The sequence below is a fragment of the Protopterus annectens genome, chromosome 3.part1 (assembly GCF_019279795.1).
Source record: "Protopterus annectens isolate FY-2018-M chromosome 3.part1, PAN1.0, whole genome shotgun sequence".
Classification (NCBI taxonomy): domain Eukaryota; kingdom Metazoa; phylum Chordata; order Ceratodontiformes; family Protopteridae; genus Protopterus; species Protopterus annectens.
Window position 1 is genome coordinate 1,635,499,457 of NC_056732.1, and position 24,984 is coordinate 1,635,524,440.

The following is a 24,984-nucleotide window of genomic DNA, read 5'->3' on the forward strand; positions in this document are numbered from 1 at the left end:
GGAAAATCATTTCTGCTTAGCTTCATTTCCACTACCTGCCAGGATAGTCAGCACTGATTTGTCTTGTAGTCCCTGGGGTCAGTGTAGGTGAATGATCAAGACCTGGGATGTTGACACTACCTTGGCCAAAACTGAATCACAACATAGGGAACCACACATCATGGCTTGCAGTGGACAGCAGCTGGGTGGTAGGACTTCCCTGTAACATGTCAGAAGCCAACTGCTGCAAGAAACAGTGGCAATTCCCTGGTCTTCTCTTCTCTTGAACTCACCATTCTTGCAAACTGGTGAACCCAATACCCAATCCAGATGGTTGAGCACCCCAATGAGTGACATAAGAGTAGGAGAGGATGGACTTAGACTGACCTACACTGCAGCAGTAAGTCAGCCGTAACTTGACTAAGTATGGAATTACAACTAAAAACTCTGTGTTTTTAAGTATCTGAAATGTACTTTTTCTTTTTCTACATAGCGGCTGAATATCTGCCCACTTAACAGCAATCTGGGCCATCTTTGTAGGATGAGAGCCGGTTGTAGTATAAATTCCACACAGACAACCATAAGGGTATTTTCTTGTACAGCCTTATTGTTCCTTCTGTGTGTCCTGTAAGCAGCCATGGTAAGGATGGTCCTTTGGTGCAGCATGGGTCCATCAGCTGTTTCCTCAAGTGATGTAACCTCTCCAACATCCCCAGCCTCAGTTCAAAAACAGGCAGCTCCTTCGCTGATCCTGTGCTTCCATCAGGGATTCCGTAGTAGGAGATGCATCCTGTAACACACCTGAGAACCTTCCCAATGGGAGAGATGAGCAGGCCATATCACTTTACTCCCTCCTTAGCCAGCTCCACCTGCACCTGGCTCACTACACCAACATGGGTTGGCTTAGTTAGGGTGTGGTTTGCACCCCTCCATGCCACTGAGCCAACATGATTATTTGACAACAATGGTCAATTTATATATTTAGTTACTTATTTTAGAAAGGGATGCCAAACAATTGTATCACTAAGGTAATAAGGCATACATTGTATTACATAAATAAATACTGTAAACTTAATTAAATGAATTACTAATAAGTTAGCCATCTGCACTGTCTACATAATTAACAAGGACAAAGATGTCACAGCTTACATTTTCCACATTGCCCCCCTTATTTATATTTTGCTAAGGAAATTTCTGGACACTACTTAGCAACCAAGAAACTGCTTCCAGAAACATTGTACATCGGTTCATAGCTGTGTACTAGGCTAATGGCCATGGAGCCTTTACAAGCCTAGCCCATAGTATTACCCTGGCATCGTGCCACCCGACCTTAGTTCCCGGTGCCTCTGTTGAGTACAGCCACTGGAGTGATCCCCGGGGTGAATTTTCTATTTCACATCCACTCATCAAGATTTCTCTTGAAGATGGCTGGTGAGGTGCTCTGTTTGACATGTATGGGAAGTCTATTCCATAGCAAGGGCAGTGTCTGGGTTATGAACCTGTCCCTCCAGCTTGTTCTGTTGATTGTGGTAATGAGGTTGAGGTCTCTGGAGCATGTGGTGCAGAGGGATTGGGATTTCTTTGGATGTAGCATTTCTAACAGAGCTGGGTCAGACATGGCTTGGTAAGTCAAGCAGACATCGCCTATAAGTAGGTTATATGAGACAGAGAATTGTTGGAGTTTTTTGAGTTTGTCCATATAGGACAAGTGTTTAAGGCCTAGAATCCTCTTTGTGAGGTACTTTTGTGGCCTCTCCAGTTGTTGCAGGTGTCTAGTGAGGTACATTCCAAATGGGGCATTGTACTCGATGACGGGCCTAATGAGGGAAGAGTAGAGGGAGACAATGACCTCTTTCTTCTTGGATGCAAAACCCTTAATAATGAGATGTGCCACATAGAAGGACTTTCTAACCACAGTGGCAATGTGGTGGTCAAAAGAGAGGTTGCTGTCAACCTGTGTTTCCAGATCTCTTATAACTCCTTCTGTGTTCAGTGGACTATCATCAATGTGGTAATTCATGGGAACCAGGTTTTTCTCAAAGGGGATGACAACACTTTTTTTGGCATTGAACTTAAGGCCATGGTTCCGATACCAGTCGTTGGTCTCAGTGAGACCTTTCTGTAGGATGTCAACATCACTTGGGGAGTTAATAATAGCTCCCAACTTGCAATCGTCTGGGAACTTTGTTAGCTAGAGTCCCTTCGTGTTGGCCTGGACTTCTGAGAAGTATATACCAAACAGATGAGGACCCAGGACCGAACCCTGTGGGACTCCACTTGTGACAGGTCGGCAGACTGACTTGGAGTCAGCTACTTTCACACTGTGGGTTCTATCTGTGATCCAGTTTGCAATCCACCTAGTGATAATAGGGGTTGATGCCTAGCTTAGTGAGTTTTTCTTTGATTCCTGAGTGGGTAATGGTATCAAAGGCCTTGGCCAGATCAAGATAGGCTGTATGAACCACCTTGCCTTCATCCACAGCTCTGGTAACTGACTCAAAGAAGTCGACCAGGTTGAGCTGACATGATCTACCCTGCACAAAACCAAACTGTGTGGGGATTCTGAGTTTGGAGATTCCCTATATCCTTGTTTATTAGGTCCATAATGATACGGTCCATAGCTTTGCATATCAGACTCATCAGGCTAATGGGGCGATAGCTCCCAGGGTCTATAGTCGCTCCTCCTTTGTGAAGAGGGATGACTGTAGCAGTGCGCCGTTCGGTAGGGACAAAGCCTGAGGTGAGGCTGTGATCGAACAGGGCACACAGGTGAGGTGCCAGTTCACTATGTAGTTCATGTAGAACACATCCAGGGATATTGTCAGGTCCCACAGAAGCTGTATTCTTGGCCTTGGACAGTGTTGTTTTAACCTGTGCAGCAGTAATACTGGGTGCCTGGCAATCTACTGGTATTGTGATTGGTCCTTTAGTGGGGGAGAGCGAGGTAAAGTTGGCACTGAATATTTTGGCTAGTATATTGACAGTGGCTTGGTATAGGAGGTACCATTGTGCAGTAGCTCAGAGCAAATCTGGGTATTGCTGTGGAGATTCTTTACATAACTGTATAAGGCTTTGTGGTTGTCTTTACTATCTGCTGCAACTCTGTTTTCATAGCTAGCTTTAGAGGATTTGATGAGGGATTTCAACTTTTTGTTGAGGCTAATAAGGGAGTTTTTCCAGTCTTGGGACTTCACCTTATTCTGCATCAGTTTCCTCCTTTTGTTGTAGAGTTTATTTATGGCAGGGGACCACCAGATTGCTTCCTTTTTTTGGAGGAAAGCATATTGGTTCTTTTGGGTACAGCGAGATCCATGCATTTGTGTACGTGTTTGTACAGTGCATTGGTGTATGATTCCGCGGTCATGCAACTATTCTCCATTTGCATGGGTGTCATGAAGTTAGCCACCTCTGTTTTTAGGAGCCCAAACTTAGCTTTGGAGAAGTTTTTCATGGTGATTACCTTTGTGGGGGAGTGGGGGTGTGGGGTGTGGGAGGGATGTAGATTTCCAAGGTGATTAGTTTGTGGTCGGATCTAGGAGTTGACTATTGGTTTAGAGCAGTGGTCACCCATGTTAATAATGACCAGGTCAAGGATATTTCTACCTCTAGTGGTGGTAAGAATGAGCTGCTCCAAGGCATTGGAATTAATGAATTCCAGGAAACGTTGGGCAATTGTATTGGAACATGAGTAGTTTTCCCAGTTAATGGAGGGGTAGTTGAAGTCAGCCAGTATGAGAGTGTTAGGTTGGACCCTAATATTCTCCAGGGTGATTAAGAACGTGGAGTGTAAGTCTTGGGACATGGTTGGGGACCTGTAGCAGACGACCTGAATCGCTGTCTTACCCAATGTTAGCTGCACCTGAAATAACTCTGATATGTTATGTTGGGCTACCAGTCTGGAGGTGTGCACATCCTTTATGAATATGGAAACACCACCTCCTTTGGAACTTCGGTCCAAGTTCTGGGGCCGAAAGGTGTGGGTTGGGAGGGTGGCCTAATGGTTAAGGTGTTTGCATTACAAACATAAGGTGCAGGGTTTGAGTCTCACAAGGGATACTTGGCTAGGCTTACAATGGCTCGCAAGGGCAGTTAGCCTAGTACTAACCTATGAACCTATGAACCTATAAAGAGTTATAGCCTGGTAGTGCAGGGGTGCTTTCTGCTGCCTTGAACCAGGTCTCTGTTACAGCACAAATGCTGATGTTCTCCATTTTCAGGAGTGCTTTGTGCAAGTGCATTTTGAGATTTAGACTTCTAGCGTTGAGCAGCATGTGTTGGGAGGGTGGCCAAATGGTTAAGGTGTCTCACAAGGGATAATTGGCTAGGCTTAAAATGGCTTGCAAGGGAAGTTAGCTTAGTACTACCTATGAGCCTATGAACCCTCAGATTGCATTTGTTTGTAGCTGTTATGGTGGTAATTTGGTCTTTGGAATACCGCCTAAAAAAGGCACTATAGGGGTTGGTGAGCACCTTGGCCAGTATCCAGAAGCTTGGGGTGACAGATGCAGGCCATCTCTGGCAAAGCATTGAGGTCTGTCAGTCATGTCATCCCAGGCAGACAGATACTGGATCCCTTTAGAATGACACCAGAAACTTAACCAATTGTTGAAATCAGTCATTTTATGCTTGTACTGTGGTATCATTTTGGGTGATGGTAGGAGGCTGCTCAGGGCTAGAGTCATACCCATAAACGTTGAAAATTGCCCAAACAACCACAAGGGAAGCCCGCAACACTGCTGGAAACTCAAAAGATTTTATTTTATAACACGATAAGATGGTATAACGCAATTATCCTAGTACGTTTTCGACAAAAGTCTTCATCAGAATCAATACAAACAATTTGAAATTAATTGCCTGTTTATGTACCCTATCTAATTAGCAAATTAATTGTCAATCAATTTAAAAACAGCAAGCAGTTCATACAGTGAACCATATAAAGAAACACTCGTTTCTAAACATAATACATAGAAATACATGTTCAAAATTGATATTAAAAGTGTATGCAACACCAAAAAATACATATTATTTCCATTATAAATAAATAAAAAGCATGTACTTCATTGTACCAATAACTAGTATTTAAAAAACACTGATTTGTGTAGCCAAGGCTCCAAAACAATAAAGATGTATGTAAATGTGTGGGACAGTACTGCCACCTAGTGACTTTTAGTGGTAAGTACAATTGATGTCTCAAAGTTTAGCAGATCTCAATTTTAATACTGGCTTGATAGAAAATCATTCAAACCCGGAGGTTTATTACATTCCAAAACTATCTGCCAGTATAATTCTTTTTATTCCAGTTTGTCCTCCCACATACCTCCCCTTACATCCTTGGGCACAGAATCCAAAGCAAAAAAGGAAAATACTGCTTTGGAACAAATTGTCTGGTGTCTATACAATGCATTTTTCGTATTCTGTTTTTTAATTTCATACAGATGTTCATAAATGCGACACTTCAGTTTTCCCCACATAAAAGGAGGTACATTGGTCACATATAGCCAGATATACTATTCCACAACTATTACAATTAAAAGTACCCCTACTGGTAAGTAATTTGTTCCTAGCTTCTAAAAAAATCTGACTTCTGTTGACTATCCAAGGACATTGGGAACAAAAAACACATTTGTATGTTCCCAACCCACGGGGACCTGTACTTTTAACCTTGGGACCACCAAATTCAAAAATTTGTTTAAAATTGGTGTCCCTACGATAAATAAATTTTAGGGGGTTTGGTTGTTAAGTGGTAAATCCGTAATTTGGACAAACCTGCCCCATTCTCTAGAAATCATGTCTTTAATGGGTCCTGAATCACCTGAATAATCCAGTATATATGCCCTATCCTGAAAAGTAGGATTTTTATTCCCTACATCATCAGTAGAGATAGGTGAATTTTGTCCCAAAATAGGGGCAAATCTATCCTGCCTCGCTTGAACCACCCCTTTTAAAACATCCTCCAGTAGAGACCTTGGGTAACCTCTGTCAAGCAACATATTACACACATGATTACATTCCTTTAAAAATTCGTGGTCATCGGAGGTCATTCTACTAACCCTTACAAATTGACCCTTCACTAAATTTTTCTTCTGAAAATAAGGATGGGCACTCTTGAAATTGGGATTTTTTGAGGTGTGTTAAATCACACCTTTATACTCCTGACCTTATTTTTGTTACCCTGGATATAGTAGACTTATTTGGTTCTATTCCACATGAGACCGGACTATTATGGTTGGAACAGGCCATGACTGATAATGGTACATTTTCCCATGGTGATTTTACCAACTGCCTTTTATTTATGGAGATCATTTTGAAAAACAATTTCATGTTTTTCCAGGGGGAATTCTTTAAACAAAATTAGGGTGTTGCCATGGGTGCCAAATGTGCACCAACTTATGCCAATATAGTTTTGAATTGGTGGGAGAAGTTATACATTTTGGACTGTCCATATACCAAATGCTGGTCCCTGTACAAGAGGTTTTTAGACGATATTTGTATTTTTTGGATAGATACCGAAGAAAGATTTTTTGAATTTCTTGATTATGTGAAGGGAACGACTAATTTCTTGGATTTTACCTTTGAGTTTAATGCAGAACAATTGTTTTTTCTGGACATTACACTTAGGAAGGTTGACCAAGGGTTTTCTTCTAGTATACACCGTAAGAAAACTTTCTCTAACTCTTACCTTCATTTCAAGAGTGCCCATCCTTATTTTCAGAAGAAAAATTTAGTGAAGGGTCAACTTGTAAGGGTTAGTAGAATGACCTCCGATGACCACGAATTTTTAAAGGAATGTAATCATGTGTGTAATATGTTGCTTGACAGAGGTTACCCAAGGTCTCTACTGGAGGATGTTTTAAAAGGGGTGGTTCAAGCGAGGCAGGATAGATTTGCCCCTATTTTGGGACAAAATTCACCTATCTCTACTGATGATTTAGGGAATAAAAATCCTACTTTTCAGGATAGGGCATATATACTGGATTATTCAGGTGATTCAGGACCCATTAAAGACATGATTTCTAGAGAATGGGGCAGGTTTGTCCAAATTACGGATTTACCACTTAACAACCAAACCCCCCTAAAATTTATTTATCATAGGGACACCAATTTTAAACAAATTTTTGAATTTGGTGGTCCCAAGGTTAAAAGTACAGGTCCCCGTGGGTTGGGAACATACAAATGTGGTTTTTGTTCCCAATGTACTTGGATAGTCAACAGAAGTCAGATTTTTTTAGAAGCTAGGAACAAATTACTTACCAGTAGGGGTACTTTTAATTGTAATAGTTGTGGAATAGTATATCTGGCTATATGTGACCAATGTACCTCCTTTTATGTAGGGAAAACAGAAAGAAAACTGAAGTGTCGCATTTATGAACATCTGTATGAAATTAAAAAACAAAATACGAAAAATGCATTGTATAGACACCAGACAATTTGTTCCAAAGCAGTATTTTCCTTTTTTGCTTTGGATTCTGTGCCCAAGGATGTAAGGGGAGGTATGTGGGAGGACAAACTGGAATATAAAGAATTATACTGGCAGATAGTTTTGGAATGTAATAAACCTCCGGGTTTGAATGATTTTCTATCTATCAAGCCAGTATTAAAATTGAGATCTGCTAAACTTTGAGACATCAATTGTACTTACCACTAAAAGTCACTAGGTGGCAGTACTGTCCCACACATTTACATACATCTTTATTGTTTTGGAGCCTTGGCTACACAAATCAGTGTTTTTTAAATACTAGTTATTGGTACAATGAAGTACATGCTTTTTATTTATTTATAATGGAAATAATATGTATTTTTTGGTGTTGCATACACTTTTAATATCAATTTTGAACATGTATTTCTATGTATTATGTTTAGAAACGAGTGTTTCTTTATATGGTTCACTGTATGAACTGCTTGCTGTTTTTAAATTGATTGACAATTAATTTGCTAATTAGATAGGGTACATAAACAGGCAATTAATTTCAAATTGTTTGTATTGATTCTGATGAAGACTTTTGTCGAAAACGTACTAGGATAATTGCGTTATACCATCTTATCGTGTTATAAAATAAAATCTTTTGAGTTTCCAGCAGTGTTGCGGGCTTCCCTTGTGGTTGTTTGGGCAATTTTCAACGTTTATTGGTGACTTTACATTGCCTTCATCTTCTTTTTGGTATTTTAGAGTCATACCCACCTGGGCTACATAATCCAAGAGCTCCTCCATGTCTCTTTTCATGTAGACCAGGGTGGTATGTCTCAGGTCATTCACACCCACATGTGCAATGACGGATTCATATTTGTACCTGTTGTTGAGGGACCTGAGTGCGTGTGTTATGTGGTGGATCCTGGCACCTGACAGGCAGCTGACTGTTACTTTCTCCTTATTCAACCTAGTGAGTGGGACATCAGTGTGCCTCACTATCGAGTCACCTATGACTGTGTGTTGGCCATGCTGTTTTGCCTTAGGGGCTTTGGTTGAGTGGCACACTGTTTAGAAGAGTTATGTGTCTCGTGATTAGTGTTGTTATGGTGGTCAAGTGAGTTTCTGCCTTGGAGGTCTCTGCTGTTTGGGTAGATTTTTATTGAGAGCCTCCATGAAGGTGGGTGTGTGGTTTGTGTTTTTATGTGAAGGCAGCACTGGTGTGTGTTCTGGAGGGCTATGTATTCCATGTGGTGTGGTGCCAGTGTTGACCTTCTCCTCTTGGCCGGCTATTCTGGTCTTGGCTGGAGAGTGCATAGCTTCTAATTTGGATATATAATTGCATCTCTCGCAAGTTCTGAGTATTGGGAGGAAAGAGGAGAGGGTTTTCAGTGCACATAAGGCAGCTGCTACATTGCCACAGGATGCGCAAGTTTACCAGTTTAATAGGAGAAAGCACAGGGAACTGACCTTTAGACATGCCTGGAGGGGTGGACATTAATAATAACTACTGTAGCTGTCTCCTTGTAGAATGTTTAGTGCTGGTAGCACTTTTGTGTGCTACAGTAATTGCTACAAGATGTCTGGTTAAGTGCTAGACTAATAAGCTAGTAAAAGTGCAGGAGAGGAGAGAACTAGCAGATCTAAAGGAAAAATTGAAGAGCAGACTTTTTGGCAGTGTTCAGAAGCTTACAGACAGTTCTAGATACAGCAAATATGTATCTGGAGTAGACTAGTTACAGGAAAGGTGGGAAACAAGTACAAATGCAAGCTTTTAAATGAGAAAGTTAAAAGAGATGGAAAAACTGCCCAAACAGCCAATAAACTACAATTTCTGGGCCAGAAACCACTCCTGTTGTGGTAGATAGGCTACCTCGTGCTTACCACTCCCACTGATAAGCTAGAAACCTCCCCTCCAACACAGACAAGTTTGGGGAGGGGGCTCAAAAGCTTACAAACAGTCCTGAATACAGCAAATCTGTATCTGGACTAGACTAGTTACAGAAAAGGTGGGAAACAAGCACAAATGCAGGCTTTTAAACCAGAAAGTTGAAAGAAATAGAAAAAAACTACCCAAACAGCCAGTGGTAGATAGGTTAACTAGTGCATAGTGCTCCCACTGATAAGCTAGAAGGCTTCCCTCCAATACAGAAAGACTTGGGGGGCTCAGAAGCATACAAATAGTCCTGGATACAGCAAATATGTATCTGGACTAGGCTAGTTACAGGAAAGGCAGGAATCAAGCTTAGAATTTTTTTCTTACAGAAAAGCAGCTAAAACAGCACTAAAACCAATTCAAGTGCAGTGCAAGCTAGCACACAAGAGGTGTGTAGCAATATTAAAGAATAAACAGTTTAAATAAATGCAATTTATTCAAATTGTATTCTGAACTGAATTCAATTATTGTTTTATTCAACTCTGAACAGTTAAAAAGTGCCAAGAAGCACGCAGAACACACAAGAAGATTCTAGCAATTTTTTTTTTCATAAACTGATACTGGTAATGTCAGACACATTGTCAGGCATGTCACACATCTTAATCCTGCTCTAAGGATATGGTTTTGGGTATAAAAGTGACCTTGCTAGCATATTCATGGTATTTCAACAGAACATTGCTGAGTGATGAGTGTGAGATGAAAATACCCAGGCATGATGGTGATATTATTCCCAGTATCTACTGCTGTCAGTATGCACCCACAGTGTGTAAGATGCAGCCAGTTTTTTTTTTTTCTTTTCTGTTCCCTGGCAAAATATTTAACATTGATTAATATGTTGGCAGACATGTTTGTGTTTCTTTTTTCTTTTATATGCAAGCCTGTGTGATGTTCCTTGCTGGCTTCTGACATGGACTGTTTGTAATTGAACTGTAGAGGTGAAAGATCTAACCCCAAATATAGATCTGACAAATAAGTAGAAACGGTCTCCAAATGGACCCAAGAACTTAATGAAAGGAGAAGGCCTTGCATGTAGTTGTGCCTGCTTTGCTTTTGCAGTCCTACTCATATGACATGGATGATTGTTTATGAGCTGCTGATAAGTTTTTTCCTGTTTTGCCCCAAGGATTTCATTGCATCTCATCAACTCTATATTCTAATACGTTATTTAGCCAGGTTTGTGTTCTTTGGTTATTTCTGAAAATAGGCACTTTTGTTTAGTGAGCCTGTCTGATTAAATGATGAAAAACATGTCAAGTGTGCTCCTTTTTGTAATGTCATATATATCAGGGCAACTGTCCTTATCTGTAGCAGCTAGTTGTAACTTCAGACACAGATTAAATGACAAGAGTCCCCAGAGCTGGCATATGCTGAGTTAGAGCATTGCTGGTATAGCAGATTCATAGGTCCATAGGAATATACTAGGCTAATGACCACCAGGGCCTTTATAAGCACGGCCTTGCAGTTCAACCCAGCTGTGTTCCAATGTATCATGGGCATTTATTAGGAGAGGCAGTTAGATAGGAAGTTTCTAGATATTATGTGGAGAAGGTATGTTAGTTTGGGCATTGCTATCTGTGACTGTATATCAGAGACATGGGGTCCAGACCTGAGATGAATTTCCAATTTCCCATCCATTGGTCAAGGTTACACTTAAATAGGGTTGATCTCTGCTTCAGTTGGATGGGGCATCTGTTCCAGAGCATGGGGATCCTCTGAGATGCATATTTGTCTTGACAACATGTCATTTTTGTCACAAGCAAAATTTAAATCTTTGGATCTTGTGGTTCTGATGCTATTCATTTTGCAGATGTGCAAAAGGTCTTTCAGAGCGGGATCTGTGGATGCCTTGTATGCCAGGCATAGATTGCATCTCAGTAACCCATTGGAGACAGAGTGCAGAGATAGGGATTTAAGGCAATCCATATAGGACAATATTTTTCCCTCTGGATTCTCCTGGTTAGGAACCTTTATGGGAGTTCCAACTGTTGCATATGTCTGGTCAGGTACATGCTGAGGGGGCATTATACTAAATGATGGGATTGCTAAGGCCTAAATAAATTGGCACTGTAATTTCCTTGGACCTGGATGCCATGCCCTTACTTACAAGTTGAGTGGCATAGAATGATTTTCTCACTACCTTGGCCACGTGGTGGTCAAAAGCCAGATGACTGTCTGCATATGTTCCCAGTTCCCTGACCACTGGGTCATCTTATAGGGATGTCTTATTTGAAGTAATTAGCCTGGATTGTATTTTTCCCAAAAGGCATTATAATGCATTTCTTGGCATTCGGTTTTAATCCATAGGTTCATAGGTAGGTACTAGGCTATCTGCCCGAAGGCATTTATCAGCCTAGCTGGAATGTGTTGGCTTTAGATTAGTTCCCTGTGCCTCTGTCCAGCAGAGCCATTGAAGTGATCCCCGGGGTAAACTTTCTGTTTCCCATCCACTCGTCAAGGTTTCTCTTCATGACTTTGGCACCAGTCATTTGTCTGTGTTAGACCATCTTGTAAGATGTTTGTGTCATGGGGGAATCTATCATAGTTCCCACCTTGCAGTCATCTGTGAACTTAGCCAGCCTAAGACCCTTAACATTAGCCTTTACCTCTAAGTTGTAGATGCAAAAATAGGAGTAGTCCCAGCACAAGCCCTCACGTATCCCACTGGCAACTGGTCTCTTGTTGGAGGTGATATTACCAATTCTGACTTCCTGAATCCAGTCTGTAAGCCATCTGGTAATCCAGCAAGTTATGTAGGGTTTATACCAGTTCAGTTAATTTGTTTACTATCCAGAACCAGCAAGCACAAAAGGTAGAAAGATAAAATGACACAGCCAGAGAATATTTCCTTTCTTTAATAAAAGTACCAAAACTCTAGCGCATCGGCAATCAGCCTTCCAGAAGATAACATCAGTAAGAAAATACACACCTAATATAAGAACTTCAATCAAAAAATAAAACAAACAATAAAACTTAATTGACTCATTATATTACAATAAATATTTCCAGTTGCATTCCTGATTAAGTCCACCAGGTGTCAGTGTGCCATATTATAAAATAAAAATAGTTTCTTTAGACAGTAACTTATTTTTTAAACAAGTCACATTTGTTGCTTTAATTTGTTCAAGAATGCAGCCTCTTAACTCTGAATAGACCAACCCCCCCATGTACGGAATTAAAATGGGAAGTAATGGGACTTTCTTTTTTATTATTTTTAATATCACAAGTGTGTTCCTGCAATCTAATCTTAAATGACCTCTTACTTTCACCTGTATAAAAAAGATTGCGGGAACACCAAAGTGGATAAACTGCTCCCACTGTGTTACATGTAAATTCTGCAAGGGGTCTAAATTTGAGACCACTGATCTTATCAAAAGATCTAATATAAGGACAAACTGAACAACCTCCCCATTCCCAAGTACCTAACCTACTCATATAATTTCCTACACTCACAATAGGTATAGAAAAGGTTACATGTAGTAACATATCTTTCAAGTTACAACCCCTCTTAAAGGAAATCAAAGGGGCATGCCATAGATTAGTAAGGTTGTGTCTTCCTTCCACAAGAATACGCCAATAGTACTTTATACTAGCTATTATTTCATCAGACAATACATTATAAGAGGTAACAAAATATATTTTCCTACCTCCTTCATTCTTCACCCTTTGTAATATATTATTACTGTGTCCCCTAAAATGTGTTCCATTTTTATCCAAAAGACACAGCCTCTCCAAAGCCTTTTTAATGACTTCCAAATTGTACCCTCTATGTTTAAACATTCGACAGGAATTGGTAATTTCTTTTTCTAAAATATCACATTCACTGCATAACCTACTAACTCTTAGTAGTTCCCCATATGGGAGAGAGTCAAGAACATGAACTGGATGGCAGGCAACTACCTCCATCCAAAAAATGGCCATCATCACCAAATTTCCTATGTATACTCGTACTAATTCTCCCATCTATCCTACCTTCCAAAACCAAATCCAAAAAATAACACAATTCCCACTGTGTAAACACTCAAATTGCAATCCAAACTGGTTAGAATTTGACATATTAACAAAATCCTGTATCAAAAATCTACCTTCTTTACACAAACAAATTAAATCATCAATAAATCTGAAATAATGAATCACATATTTTCTAAAAAACTCTAATCTATATAAAAAAATAATTTCAAAATATCCCATAACCAGGTTGGCATACATGGGAGCAAATGGAGCTCCCATGGCAGTGCCTTGAACTTGCTGGTAAATCACCTGGTTAAATTCACAAAAATTAACCAAACTAAAATAAGTTCAATAATATAACTGGAAACTGGACTATCACCCCAAAAAATCTAAGAGCCTCAAGACCTACTGAATGCTGAATATTAGTGTACAAGCTCTTGACGTCTAAGGTGATCCAATAATAAATAGTCTTCCCCCACAGGACACAGATTTAATCTTGTCTAAAAAATCAAATGAATCTTTTATATAGGAATCTAAAGTTATTACAAACTGATTCAAATAGCAATGCAGCATAATTTCTATATTATGTAAGAAATAATTACTAGCTGCTACTGTAGGTCGGCCCGGGGGGGGTGAACCAGATCTTTGTGCACTTTGGTAGACAATAAAACTTAGCTAGGGTGCAATTATCTACATTAAATTTCACATCTATGTCTTTTTTAGACAAATACCCAAGCCTATAACCTTTTTGTAAAATGTCTTTAAAGTTTCCCATAGCTTGTTCATATTCAGTGATACTTGATATTTTATACAGTTCATTCACATTTAAATGATCAATGCACATTTTCAGGTACTGAGTAAAATGTAATGCAGCAATTTTGTTGCCCTTGTCAGAATCCTTTACGAATAAATCCTGTCTCTTACTCATATTTGTAATGTTTGCCAATCTTTTTTACTTAAATTATAGCACAAAGCATTATTATTATTCCAAAAATTCTTAAAAATATTATCCACCGAATGACGTACCATAGAAGAAAAATGAGAAGTTCCTTCACGTCTAAAAGGTGGAATAAAAGTGCTTTTAACTGGTACCTTCGTAGTATCTAATAAGTAATAACATTTATATCATTACAATAAAAAAACAAAGAATCACAAGTGTAAAAACTATCCCCAACTTCTGAATCAATGTCATCATTAACAGTTTCTACAGACATCAGATAAGTCTAATTTACGTATTAACTGAAACATTTCAGTATGTGCAACATGTTTTCTAGGAAGTGCAGTTGGTACAAATTTTAAACCATACTGAAGCACTGCGATTTCATGTTCATCTAAAATGCAACCAGATAAATTCACAATAAAATTACTACATTTACTAGTTTCTCTATACTTTATACTATATTCACTATAGTTTGTCTACTATACCTGAGTGGGATATTGTATCAAATGTCTTAGCTAGGTCCAAGTAGGTGGTATGGAGCTTTTTCCTGAAATCCAACAAGTTTAGTAGACATGACCTTCCCTTCACAAAGCCGAACTGGGTCTGGTCCAATGTCTAAAGGTTACAAATGTATTAGTTGATCATTTCCATGGCAAATCAGTCTATGGATTTGCATATGAGATTAGTCAGACTAATAGGTCTGCAGTTTAAAGGGTCAGTTGATGGTCCACCCCTATGAAGTGGGATAACTGTTGCACTCCTTCATTCTCATGGTACAAAGTCTGTTTTAAGGCTGTAGTTGTAACGTGACTCAAGTGGTCCCGGTAGACCATGTCACAAGATGTTTAGGAGCATTCTAGGATGTTGTTGGGACCCACTAAGGCTGTGTTTTTGGCCTTAGCGAGTGCCACCAGGACCTACTCTCTGTTAATAATGGGGGTGGGGGTATGCCAGTCGATATTTTATGGGGGAGATGGGTGGAGTAGAGGTGAAGCTTGACTGAGTTTGTCATCCAGCAAATTTGCTATGCTCAGGGCAGGTGGCACCATTGACCACCAGTTCAGCATAACTATGTGTTCTGCCTTTGAGTTTTCGGACATAGCTGTAGAAGGCCTTGTGGTTGTCTTTAGCCTGTGAGGCTGTGTTGACCTCATAACTGACCTTGTTGGACTTAATTAGTCCTCTATGTTTCCTGATTAGTTTAACTAGAGATCTATCATTATGGGAGTTGCTCTTCCTGATTTTAGCCATGAACTTTTTCCTTTTGTTATATCCCCTGTTAAGGTTAAGATTCCACCAGTGTAGTCTGATTTTAAAGTTTGCTTTGGGCTTACTTCTAGTAGGCACAGTAGCCTGTATGCTGCCATTTACATGGTTGTACAGGGTCTCTGTGAACAATTCCGCATAGGTTGCTGTGAACATGGGGTTGAGAGAGGCACTGAATTTTGACAAACTATCACTTAATAGGCTGTACTTTGTTTTGGAGTAGTTCCTAACTGTTACAAGGTTTGCTGGGGTTAACAAGTTGATTTTTATTTCAAAAGAAACAGCTTTGTGGTCTGACCTCACCAGCACACCACCCAACCTCTTAGAGCTAGAAATCTGGGCAAATCCATAAACAAAAGTGGGATAAAGGCCCAAAAATAGGGACCATTTTTAAATATTGCTCTTACAAACTTAGAAATTTGATTGAATAACTGGTTTTGCATTAGCATGAATTTTCCACATGATATGAAGTCTGAAATTGAAATGTCTGCCATTATTTTCAAACTTCAAACTTCAATGATTTACCAGTAATTTGTTAGAAAACCACAATTTTATGAAAAACAGACCAAAAATATGAGGGCAAATCTGGAAATTCTGCAAAAATCTGTACAGTTGAGAGGTATGTCACCAGTGAGGATATGACATGGGGGTGGGGGGGATGCAGCACTCTGCCATATTGGTGAGTACCAAGTCCAGTCTGTTCAAACCTCTGGTAGGTGTGTGCACTTTCTGGTCAAGAATATTTGTGTTAATAAAGTCCAGGAATTGTTGTGCCTGTCAGTATGAGGCAGTGTATGTTTCCCAGTTTGTAGAGAGGTAGTTAAAGTCTCCCACAAGTAGGGTATTTTGCTTAATGGTGAGTGTCTCCAGTAGGTCTAGATATGAGATAAGGGATTCTTGGGATATATTGGGTGAGGTATAGCTTGCTAGGATATGGTATGGGATCATTTACACATGAATACATTCTAGGGCATCACCCTGTTTAACCAACGTAGAGTTATCCTTGCTGTTAATAAAGATTGAGACTTGTCCACCTGTTGTCCCTGTCTGTGCATCTGGTGGTATAAATGTCTGAAAAGCATAGGAACCTTGCACTATTGGTGTACTTTCTCCCTATTTAAACCATGTTTTGGTAAGGAGGGCGGAGAGCTCATAGGGCATAGAGCTTCTTGCTTAGGCTCCTAGCATTGGGCATTAACTCTTTTAGGTCTCTATGGGCTTTGTCTGCTATGTAAGTAGGCTTGTCAATTTGTCATTGCCTAAAACAGACCCTAAGGGGTAATAAAGTTTCAGCCAGTATTTGGAAGCCTGTGAGAGACATTTGCAGACAATGCTTTGCAAAGCAATGTGGTGTGTTACCCATGTCCTAACATGCTAACAAATGTTGAATCTCCCTTGAAAGACACCAGAAACTACACCAGTTGTTGAAGTCGATCATCTTTTGTTCATACAGTGGCATCATCCTTGGTGAAGGTAGAATGCTGCTCAGTGCAAGGCACATACCTGCCTAAGACTCATATTCCTTAGATCAACAATGTCTTCATATAGTCCAGGAAAGTATGTATCAGGTTGTTAACACCCACGTGTGATAGAATTATAGTGGTACCGATGGTGTAATGACTTGAGTGCATGCATAACTTGTGCCTGTACCAATGGTGTAATGACTTGAGTGCGTGCATAACTTGTACCGGTACCAATGGTGTAATGACTTGAGTGCATGCATAACCTGTACCAGTACCAATGGTGTAATGACTTGAGTGTGTGCATAACCTGTACCGGTACCAATGATGTAATGACTTGAGTGCATACATAACTTGTACCGGTACCAATGGTGTAATGACTTGTACAGTACCGATGATGTAATGACTTGAGTGCATGCATAACGTGTACCGGTACCGATGGTGTAGTGACTTGAGTGCGTGCATAACTTGTACCGGTAACGATGGTGTAATGACCTGAGTGCATGCATAACTTGGTGGATCCTGGCTCCACATAAGCAAGTAATCATTATCTTCTCCTTGTTCATGATAGTGAGTGGCGCATCTGTGTCTCATATCATGGCGCCCTCTCCATCCAGAATCCTGGGTAACATGTTGGTTTGCCTCATGGGCTTAGGTCTTGAGGCTCCACTGGCTATAGGTGTATGTGTGGTGTTGATTTTATTGACTGCAAAGGACTAAGGATTCATTTGCTTTGTTACCAAGCTGGTACTATATATTGTGATTCAGCTCCAGTCATGTACTGCAGTCCTTTTTATTTAAAACATAGCCATTCTGTATTGAAATTAATATTGTATTAAGATAATTTATTCATCTTTTCCCCACTGACAGATTCTTGGTACACCATCAGAAGAAACCTGGCCTGGTGTCCATTCTCTACCACACTTCAAACCAGGTAAATATTAATTAAGTTTATTAAATACATACATTGTATTACATGAGTAAATAAATCATTAGCTAACGGCACTGTCTAAATTATTAGCAAGGTCATAGGTGTTACAGCGCACATTTTCTGCATTGCTCCCTTCATTTATATTTTGTTGAGGAAATTTCTGGGCATTACAAAGCAACCAAGCCAATGCTTCTAGAAATTTGTACATTCAGCTCATAAACTGATACTGAGAGACCAGTTATTGCCAGCTTTTTATTTACTGTTGTCATTTCTGTGCATTTGAATTTATTCTTCATAATGCTACCTTATGTCCTTAGCAAATGATTGCTTCCTTAGACTGTAATAGCTGAATCACACACTAAATACAACTCCCAGTGTTTTATCCTGTTTACCTGATGAATCTGGGCATCTTGGAGCAATGCAGCAATTGCCTCATGTACACAGACAACCATCTCCTCCTACCACCCAACACTACAACCTGTGAGAGATGCACTTATATAGCCAAACTGGAAGCAAAGCTCTCTTCACCCAAGACTGGACTAGACAGTCAAGATGAAAGGGCAAACACTTGCACCACACCACACTCATCACCTAGTCCTTCAAAACCTACACCACCAAAACACAAAACACGCACCTACATTCACGGAGGCTCTCAATAAAAATCTGCCCAAGCAACAGAGACCTCCAATGCAGAAACACAAGCAACCTCCACCCCCCAACACAACCCAAATGACACATAGCCCACAAACACAGTGTGCCACCCAACCACAGCTCATAAGGCATAACAACATACCCAACACTCTAGTCATAGGTGACTCTATAGTCAGGTACACTGATGTTCCACTCACCAGGCTAAACAAGGAAAAAGCTACTGTCAGCTGCCTGTCGGGTGCCAGGATTCACCACATAACACATGCACTCAGGTCACTCCACAATAAGTACAAATATGACACTGTCATTTTTCATGTTGGTGTGAATGACTTGAAACGTACCTCCCTGGACTACATGAAAAGAGACATGGAGGAGCTCTCTGATCTTGCAGCCCAGGCAGGTATGACCCTAGCCCTGAGTAGCATCCTGCCATCACCCAGAATGGTACCACAGTAGAAGGACAAAATGATTGACTTCAACAATTGGCTAAGCTTCTGGTGTCATTCTAAGGGGATCCAGTATCTGTCTGCCCAAGGATTCCCACTCCTTATTTCTTGATGCACTAGAAAATATTAGGGTACAACCTAACACCCAAATAATGGGCGATTTCAACTACCCCACCATTAACTGGGAAAACTACTCATGTACCCACTCTTTTGCTCAACGGTTTTTGGAATTCATAAATTCCAACACCTTGGATCAACTTATCCACACCCCCACCAGGGGCAGCAATATCCTAGACTTGGTCATTACCAACATGGGTGGCCAGTGTTCCACACCAAAGGTCAATTCCTCGTTGGTCAGATCTGACCACAAGCTAATCACCCTAGACATCCACATCCCGCCCCCACCCCCCATTAGGGAAACCACCATAAAAAGCTTCTCCAAAGCCAACTTCACGCTTCTTAAGACAGGAGTGGCAAACTTCATGACACCCATGCAGATGGACAATAGAGGTATGACTGCTGAATCGTACACACATGCACTTTATAAGCACTTACATGAGTGCATGGATCGTGCTGTCCCTAACAGAACCAAGATGCTATCCTCCAAAAAAAGGAAGCCAATCTTGTGGTCTTCTGCCATAAACAAACTCTACAACAGAAGAAAGAAACTGTTGCAAAAAAGAGTAAAATCCCATGATTGGAGGAACTCCCTGGTCAGCCTCAGTAAGAAGCTGAGATCCCCCATAAAATCTTTCAAAGCTAGTTATGAAAACAAAATCACCACTGATTCTAAAGACAACCACAAAGCATTCTATAGCTATGTCAAGAATCTCAATGACAACACTCAGATCTGCTCTGAGTTACAGCACAATGGCACTAAATATACAGAACCAACTGATATTGCCAACATCCTGGCAGATAGGTTCAGTGCTAACTTTACCCCCCTCTCACCCCCTAAAGGGCCCATCTCTATACCAGAAGAATGCAAAGTTCCTGTAATCATGGCTGCGCAGGTAAAAAAACACACTCTCCAAAGCCAAGAACACAGCATCTATGGGACCTGATAACATCCCAGGTTGCATTCTACATGAACTACAGAACGAACTGGCACCCCCCACCTAAGTACCGTATTCAATATAGCCTCACCTCAGGCTTTGTGCCCACTGAATGGCGCACAGTGATGGTTATCCCACTCCACAAAGGGGGATCCACCATGGACCCTGGGAACTACCACCCCATTATCCTGACAAGCCTGGTCTGTAAGGCAATGGAACGTATCATTATGGAACTTATAAACAAAGACATTGGTAATCTCCAAACTCTGGACCCCACCCAGTTTGGGTTTGTAAAAGGCAGATCATGTCTCCTAAACCTGATAGACTTCTTTGAAGCAGTCAGCAAAGCTGTAGATGAGGGTAAGGTGGTTCACACAGCCTATCTAGATCTTGCCAAGGCTTTCAACACCATCCCCCACTCTGGAATTATAGATAAACTCACTAAACTAGGTATAAATCCCTATGTCACACGATGGGTTGCCAACTGGCTCACTGACAGAACCCACACTGTGAAAGTAGCAGACTCCAAGTCTGACTTCAGACCAGTGACAAGTGGAGTACCACAGGGTTCAGTCCTTTGTCCTGTTTGGTATCTACTTCTCTGAAGTACAGGCTAACACAGAAGGTCTTTGGCTAATGAAGTTCGCAGATGACTGCAAACTAGGAGCCATAATCAAAACTGCTAATGATGTGGACATCCTACAAAATGGCCTCACTGAGACAGATGTCTGGTGTCAAAGCCAAGGCCTCAAGCTCAATGCCAAAAAGTGCATTATCATCTCTTTTGGTAAAAATTCTGTACCCATGAACTACCACATAGGTGGTAGTCTACTTAACATCGAAAGTGTGATAAGAGACCTTGGGACACAGGTGGACAGTAGTCTCTCCTTTGATAATCACATCACCACAGTAGTCATAAAATCCTTCTACGTGGCACACCTCATCACAAAAGGTTTCTCATCCAGGAAAAAGAGGTAATTGTTCCCCTCTAAAAATCATTCAGACCCATTATGGAGTACAATGCCCCTTTTGATATGCACCTCACAAGACATCCACAACAACTGGAAAAGCTGCAGAAATACCTCACAAAGAGGATTATCAGCCTCAAGCAGATGCCCTACACAGACCATCTCAAAAAACTCCAGCTTTACTCCATTGCATATTGCTTACTCAGAGGTGATCTCTACCTAACATACATACAAAGCTATGTCAAACTCAGAGCTGTTGGACATGCTCCACTTAAAGAAATCCCAATCCCTCCGAGCTACACACTCTAGGGACCTAAACCTTGTCACCACAATAAACAGAACATGCTGGAGGGATAGATTCCTGTCCCAGAGACTTCCCATACTCTGGAACAAACTACCTATCTATATCAAACAAAGCTCCTCATTAGCACTCTTCAAGAAAAATCTTGATGATTAGATGGGAAATAGGAAATTCACCCTGGGGATCACTTCTGTGGCTCTGCTCAACAGGGGCACAGGAAAATAATTTTCTTGGGTGGCGAAAGCCAGGGTATCTTTTTGACTAGGCTTATATAGGCCCTAGGGCCAGTAGCCTAGTACCTACCTATGAACCTATGAATAACAAATATTATAGTCTGCACATATCTACTTAGGTGACAAAATAAAAAAAAAAAATAAGGATAGCTACATGTGCCCCACACACACACACACACTGCATCTGTGTTTTCATAATGTTGGGGTTCAGTGTATCTTATGGACAGACCTGTTGTACTGTCTAGCATACAGTATAACATAGTAAAGGCAATCGATGAGCAATAAGAAACGCCATTAAATGCTTGAGCTTGGGCACAGATACCACTGAATGCATGATTATTTTAGTGAGATTTTTTGTGGTGTAAATGCTGTAATTCAATTGGTAGAACATTGATTAAGCAACAGGCATAACAATCTAGGTTGGGAGAGGGGATAGCACAGTTGTGTAAAATTTTACTGTAATGGTTGATGTTTTGCCTTCACTGTTGCAGTATTCTTAACAGATTGGATTCCCTGCCATGGAAGCTTGAGCATCCGGCCAGTCTATCAAAGACTACTTGTTGCTTTTAAAAGGTACACCAAACATCATCCAAATGGTCCTTGCATAGCTTAGGGCATAAAGGTGATGTTCAGGCCTACCATAATCAGACGTGAATGCTCCAGAAGGAACACAGTCCAAGAAACCCAAGAAGTGACCTATGCATCCAGGAAGGTAAAAGACTAGAGAGATGGAATAATGCAGCAATGAAGGCAAGGAATACTGCAGCAATGAAGGCAAGGACGTCTACCATTATGGTAAGATTTTACACAACTGTACTATGTCCTTACATGCACTGCTGGAATATTCTTAACAGCTGGGAAGAGTGCCAAAGCTCAAGAGGAAACATAGGAGGGGGAAGGCACAGAAGAACCCCCTAAAAAGCTAAGAAAAATGGCACTAGCAAAACCAGCCCTTGCTTTAGAGATACCATCCAAATTGTAGTGCTTGGTAAAGGTATGCACAGAAGACCAAGTAGCTGCCTCAAGAATAGAATTAGTATCTAAGCCCTTGAAAAAAAGCACCCAAAGAAGCCACAGCTCTAGTAGAATTAGCCTTAACTGAAAAAGGAAGACTTGCCATGAAAGAAGTAATGACATGGGTAACATGAAAAGTGTAACAAAAAGAAATATCCTTAGAAATCCAAGAAGAAATAGTTTGCTTGCATATAGAAAGTCCCAAAAGATCTAGGATGAAAAAAAACAAATAACTGATCAGATTTTCTAAAAGCCTTAATCTTATCCAAATAAACCCCGAGTTGCCTATGCACATCCAAAGTATGCAGCACTCTCTCACTATCAGATTGCAGACAGGGGAAACAAGTAGGCAGATTAATTGACTGATTCAGTGATAGCTCATTAACCACCTTAGGCATAAAAGAAGGGCTAGTGCGCAAGGACACCCTGTCCTCATGAAAGACCAAAATGAAGGACAAGCCATAAGGGCCAGCAACTCTGACACCAGTCTGGCAGAAGTAAGAGTTAACAAAAGAATAGTCTTCCAGGAACAATGTAACAAGGAAATTGAAGCAGCTGGCTCAAAAGGAGCCTGAATCAACTTCTCCAAAGCAAAATTATGATCCCATAGAGGAGGAACAGGCTTCCTGGGAGGTCTAATATTAAGGGCACCTTTAAGAAATTGTTTCACCTCAAATCTAGAAGCTAAAGGAGGAGAAAAAAGAAGACAAGCAGAGATAGCTGATAAGTAGGCCTTAACAGAAGAATAGGTCAAAGCACAAGGTGACCATTTTGTTACAAGACTTAAACTGGGACAGTTCAGGGCCACCCTGGGAGGCCAGGTCTGCATTCCCATTTTCCCAGACCCCATGGGGGTGGAGATAGGGCTGCCATGTCATCTTGCACCAGGGCTGGCAAGTTAACCTCCTGTCCTTCACCAGGCACTGTGGGGATGCCACTCTGTGAAGGTACCACCCAGGAGGCAAGATGCCACATGCCAAGAGGCTCAAAGTGATGCCCATTTGTTGGCACCTGGCACCATGGGGGAGAGAGGCTGAGGTGTGCTGAAAAATGTGCAGAGATGGGGGGACTCAGCGCCATCTCCCCTGCAAGTTTGAGAGCCCTAGGTGTAAGGCAAAGGGGAGAACCAGTGTCACAGACATCCAGATGAGGGACAGTCTGAGGCTTTGTTGCCCAGCAGAGTTCCATGAGGCTGGGAAGATCCATTGAGAGGCTCTAAGAACGCATGCAAGACTGCATAATTTGGCAGCAGTCAGGAGATATGTAACCGTGGAAAAGAGCTCTCTCCTGGGTAGAAGTGGAAGCCCAGAGGGGGTCCATCCTAATGGAAGTCTGGAAGGGAGAGAGAGGTGGAAAGTGACTGGGACAGGACAGCTCCAACCTTGGTGAGGGGGTACGGATGATGCCCTCTCTGGGACAGAGGTCTGGAAGGGGGAGAGAGGCAGATAGTGGCAAGGCTGGGCAAGCTCCTGCCTGAGTGAGGGGGGGATAGGCAGAGATCCCCACAACAAAAGTCCTTAAGGGAGCACTGGGGTGGACAGCAGTGGGGCCTGGAGAGCTCATACCTGCTTGAGCAGGATCAGGCACAATCCCCCCATGATGGAAGTCCTTAAGGGAGTGACTGCTGGACAGTGGTGGGGCCTGGAGAGCTCCTGCCTGGGTAAACAGGGTCAGGCAGAGCTCCCCATGATGAAAGTCCTTGAGGAAGCACTGGGGTAGATGGCAGAGGGGCCTGGAGAACTCCTGCCAGGGCAAAGGCATCCAACTGCACCCCATAACCGATGGGATCCTTAAAAAATCTCAAAGTCCCCAGAGCTGCTCTGGATGGGAAGGCAGGGGGACTCTGAAGCCTTTGTGAGAGTGGATCTGCCCCTCAGCAGCCGAGGGGAGTTCCGGAAGGGCGGACAGGATTGGAGGGAAGCTCCCCTGAGAGGGTCTGAGGGCATGAGTGATCCAGCATGATTTATCAACCTGCAGGAGACATGGAGGCAGTGGGAGTCCCCTGATATGGGGGGGCCCAGCTGGGGAAGTCCTCTTGGCCAGGTCATACGGGAGGCCTGTAAGGATCAGCCCTGAATGAAGTCAGTAAGGGAGTGCCAGGCAGATGGGTGTGAGGCCTGGAGAGCTCCCGCCTGGGTGAGTGGGGTCAGGCAGAGCCCCCCACAATGGATGTCCTTGAGGGAGTGACTGACAGAATGCAGCAAGGCCTGGAAGCCTTCTGCCAGGGCAGAGGCATCCGACCTTACCCCCGTACCCAATGGCATCCCTGAAAAATCGTCCCCAGAGCTGCTCAGGATGGGAATGCAGGGGGACTGCCAGCCTGGGAAGCCAGGTCACCATTCAGACTGAGCGGTCTAAACTGGGACATTTCTGTGTCCCAAAGACAATGTTCAGGATTCCGGGACAGAGACTTCCAAAGTGGGACTGTCCTGGAAAAGCTGGGACTGTTGG

At 41.7% G+C, this 24,984-nt stretch overlaps 1 protein-coding gene across 5 annotated transcripts in view; it reads left to right on the plus strand.

Annotated features, from left to right (window-relative positions):
• CDK14 (cyclin dependent kinase 14) overlaps positions 1–24,984 on the plus strand; it is a 3,129,234-nt gene that overhangs the window by 2,048,072 nt on the left and 1,056,178 nt on the right. For all 5 annotated transcript variants that reach the window (XM_044067657.1, XM_044067661.1, XM_044067659.1 and 2 more), the window contains one exon: positions 17,805–17,868. In XM_044067657.1, coding sequence (XP_043923592.1) covers positions 17,805–17,868 — 64 coding nt within the window. The remainder of the gene's footprint in view (positions 1–17,804; positions 17,869–24,984) is intronic.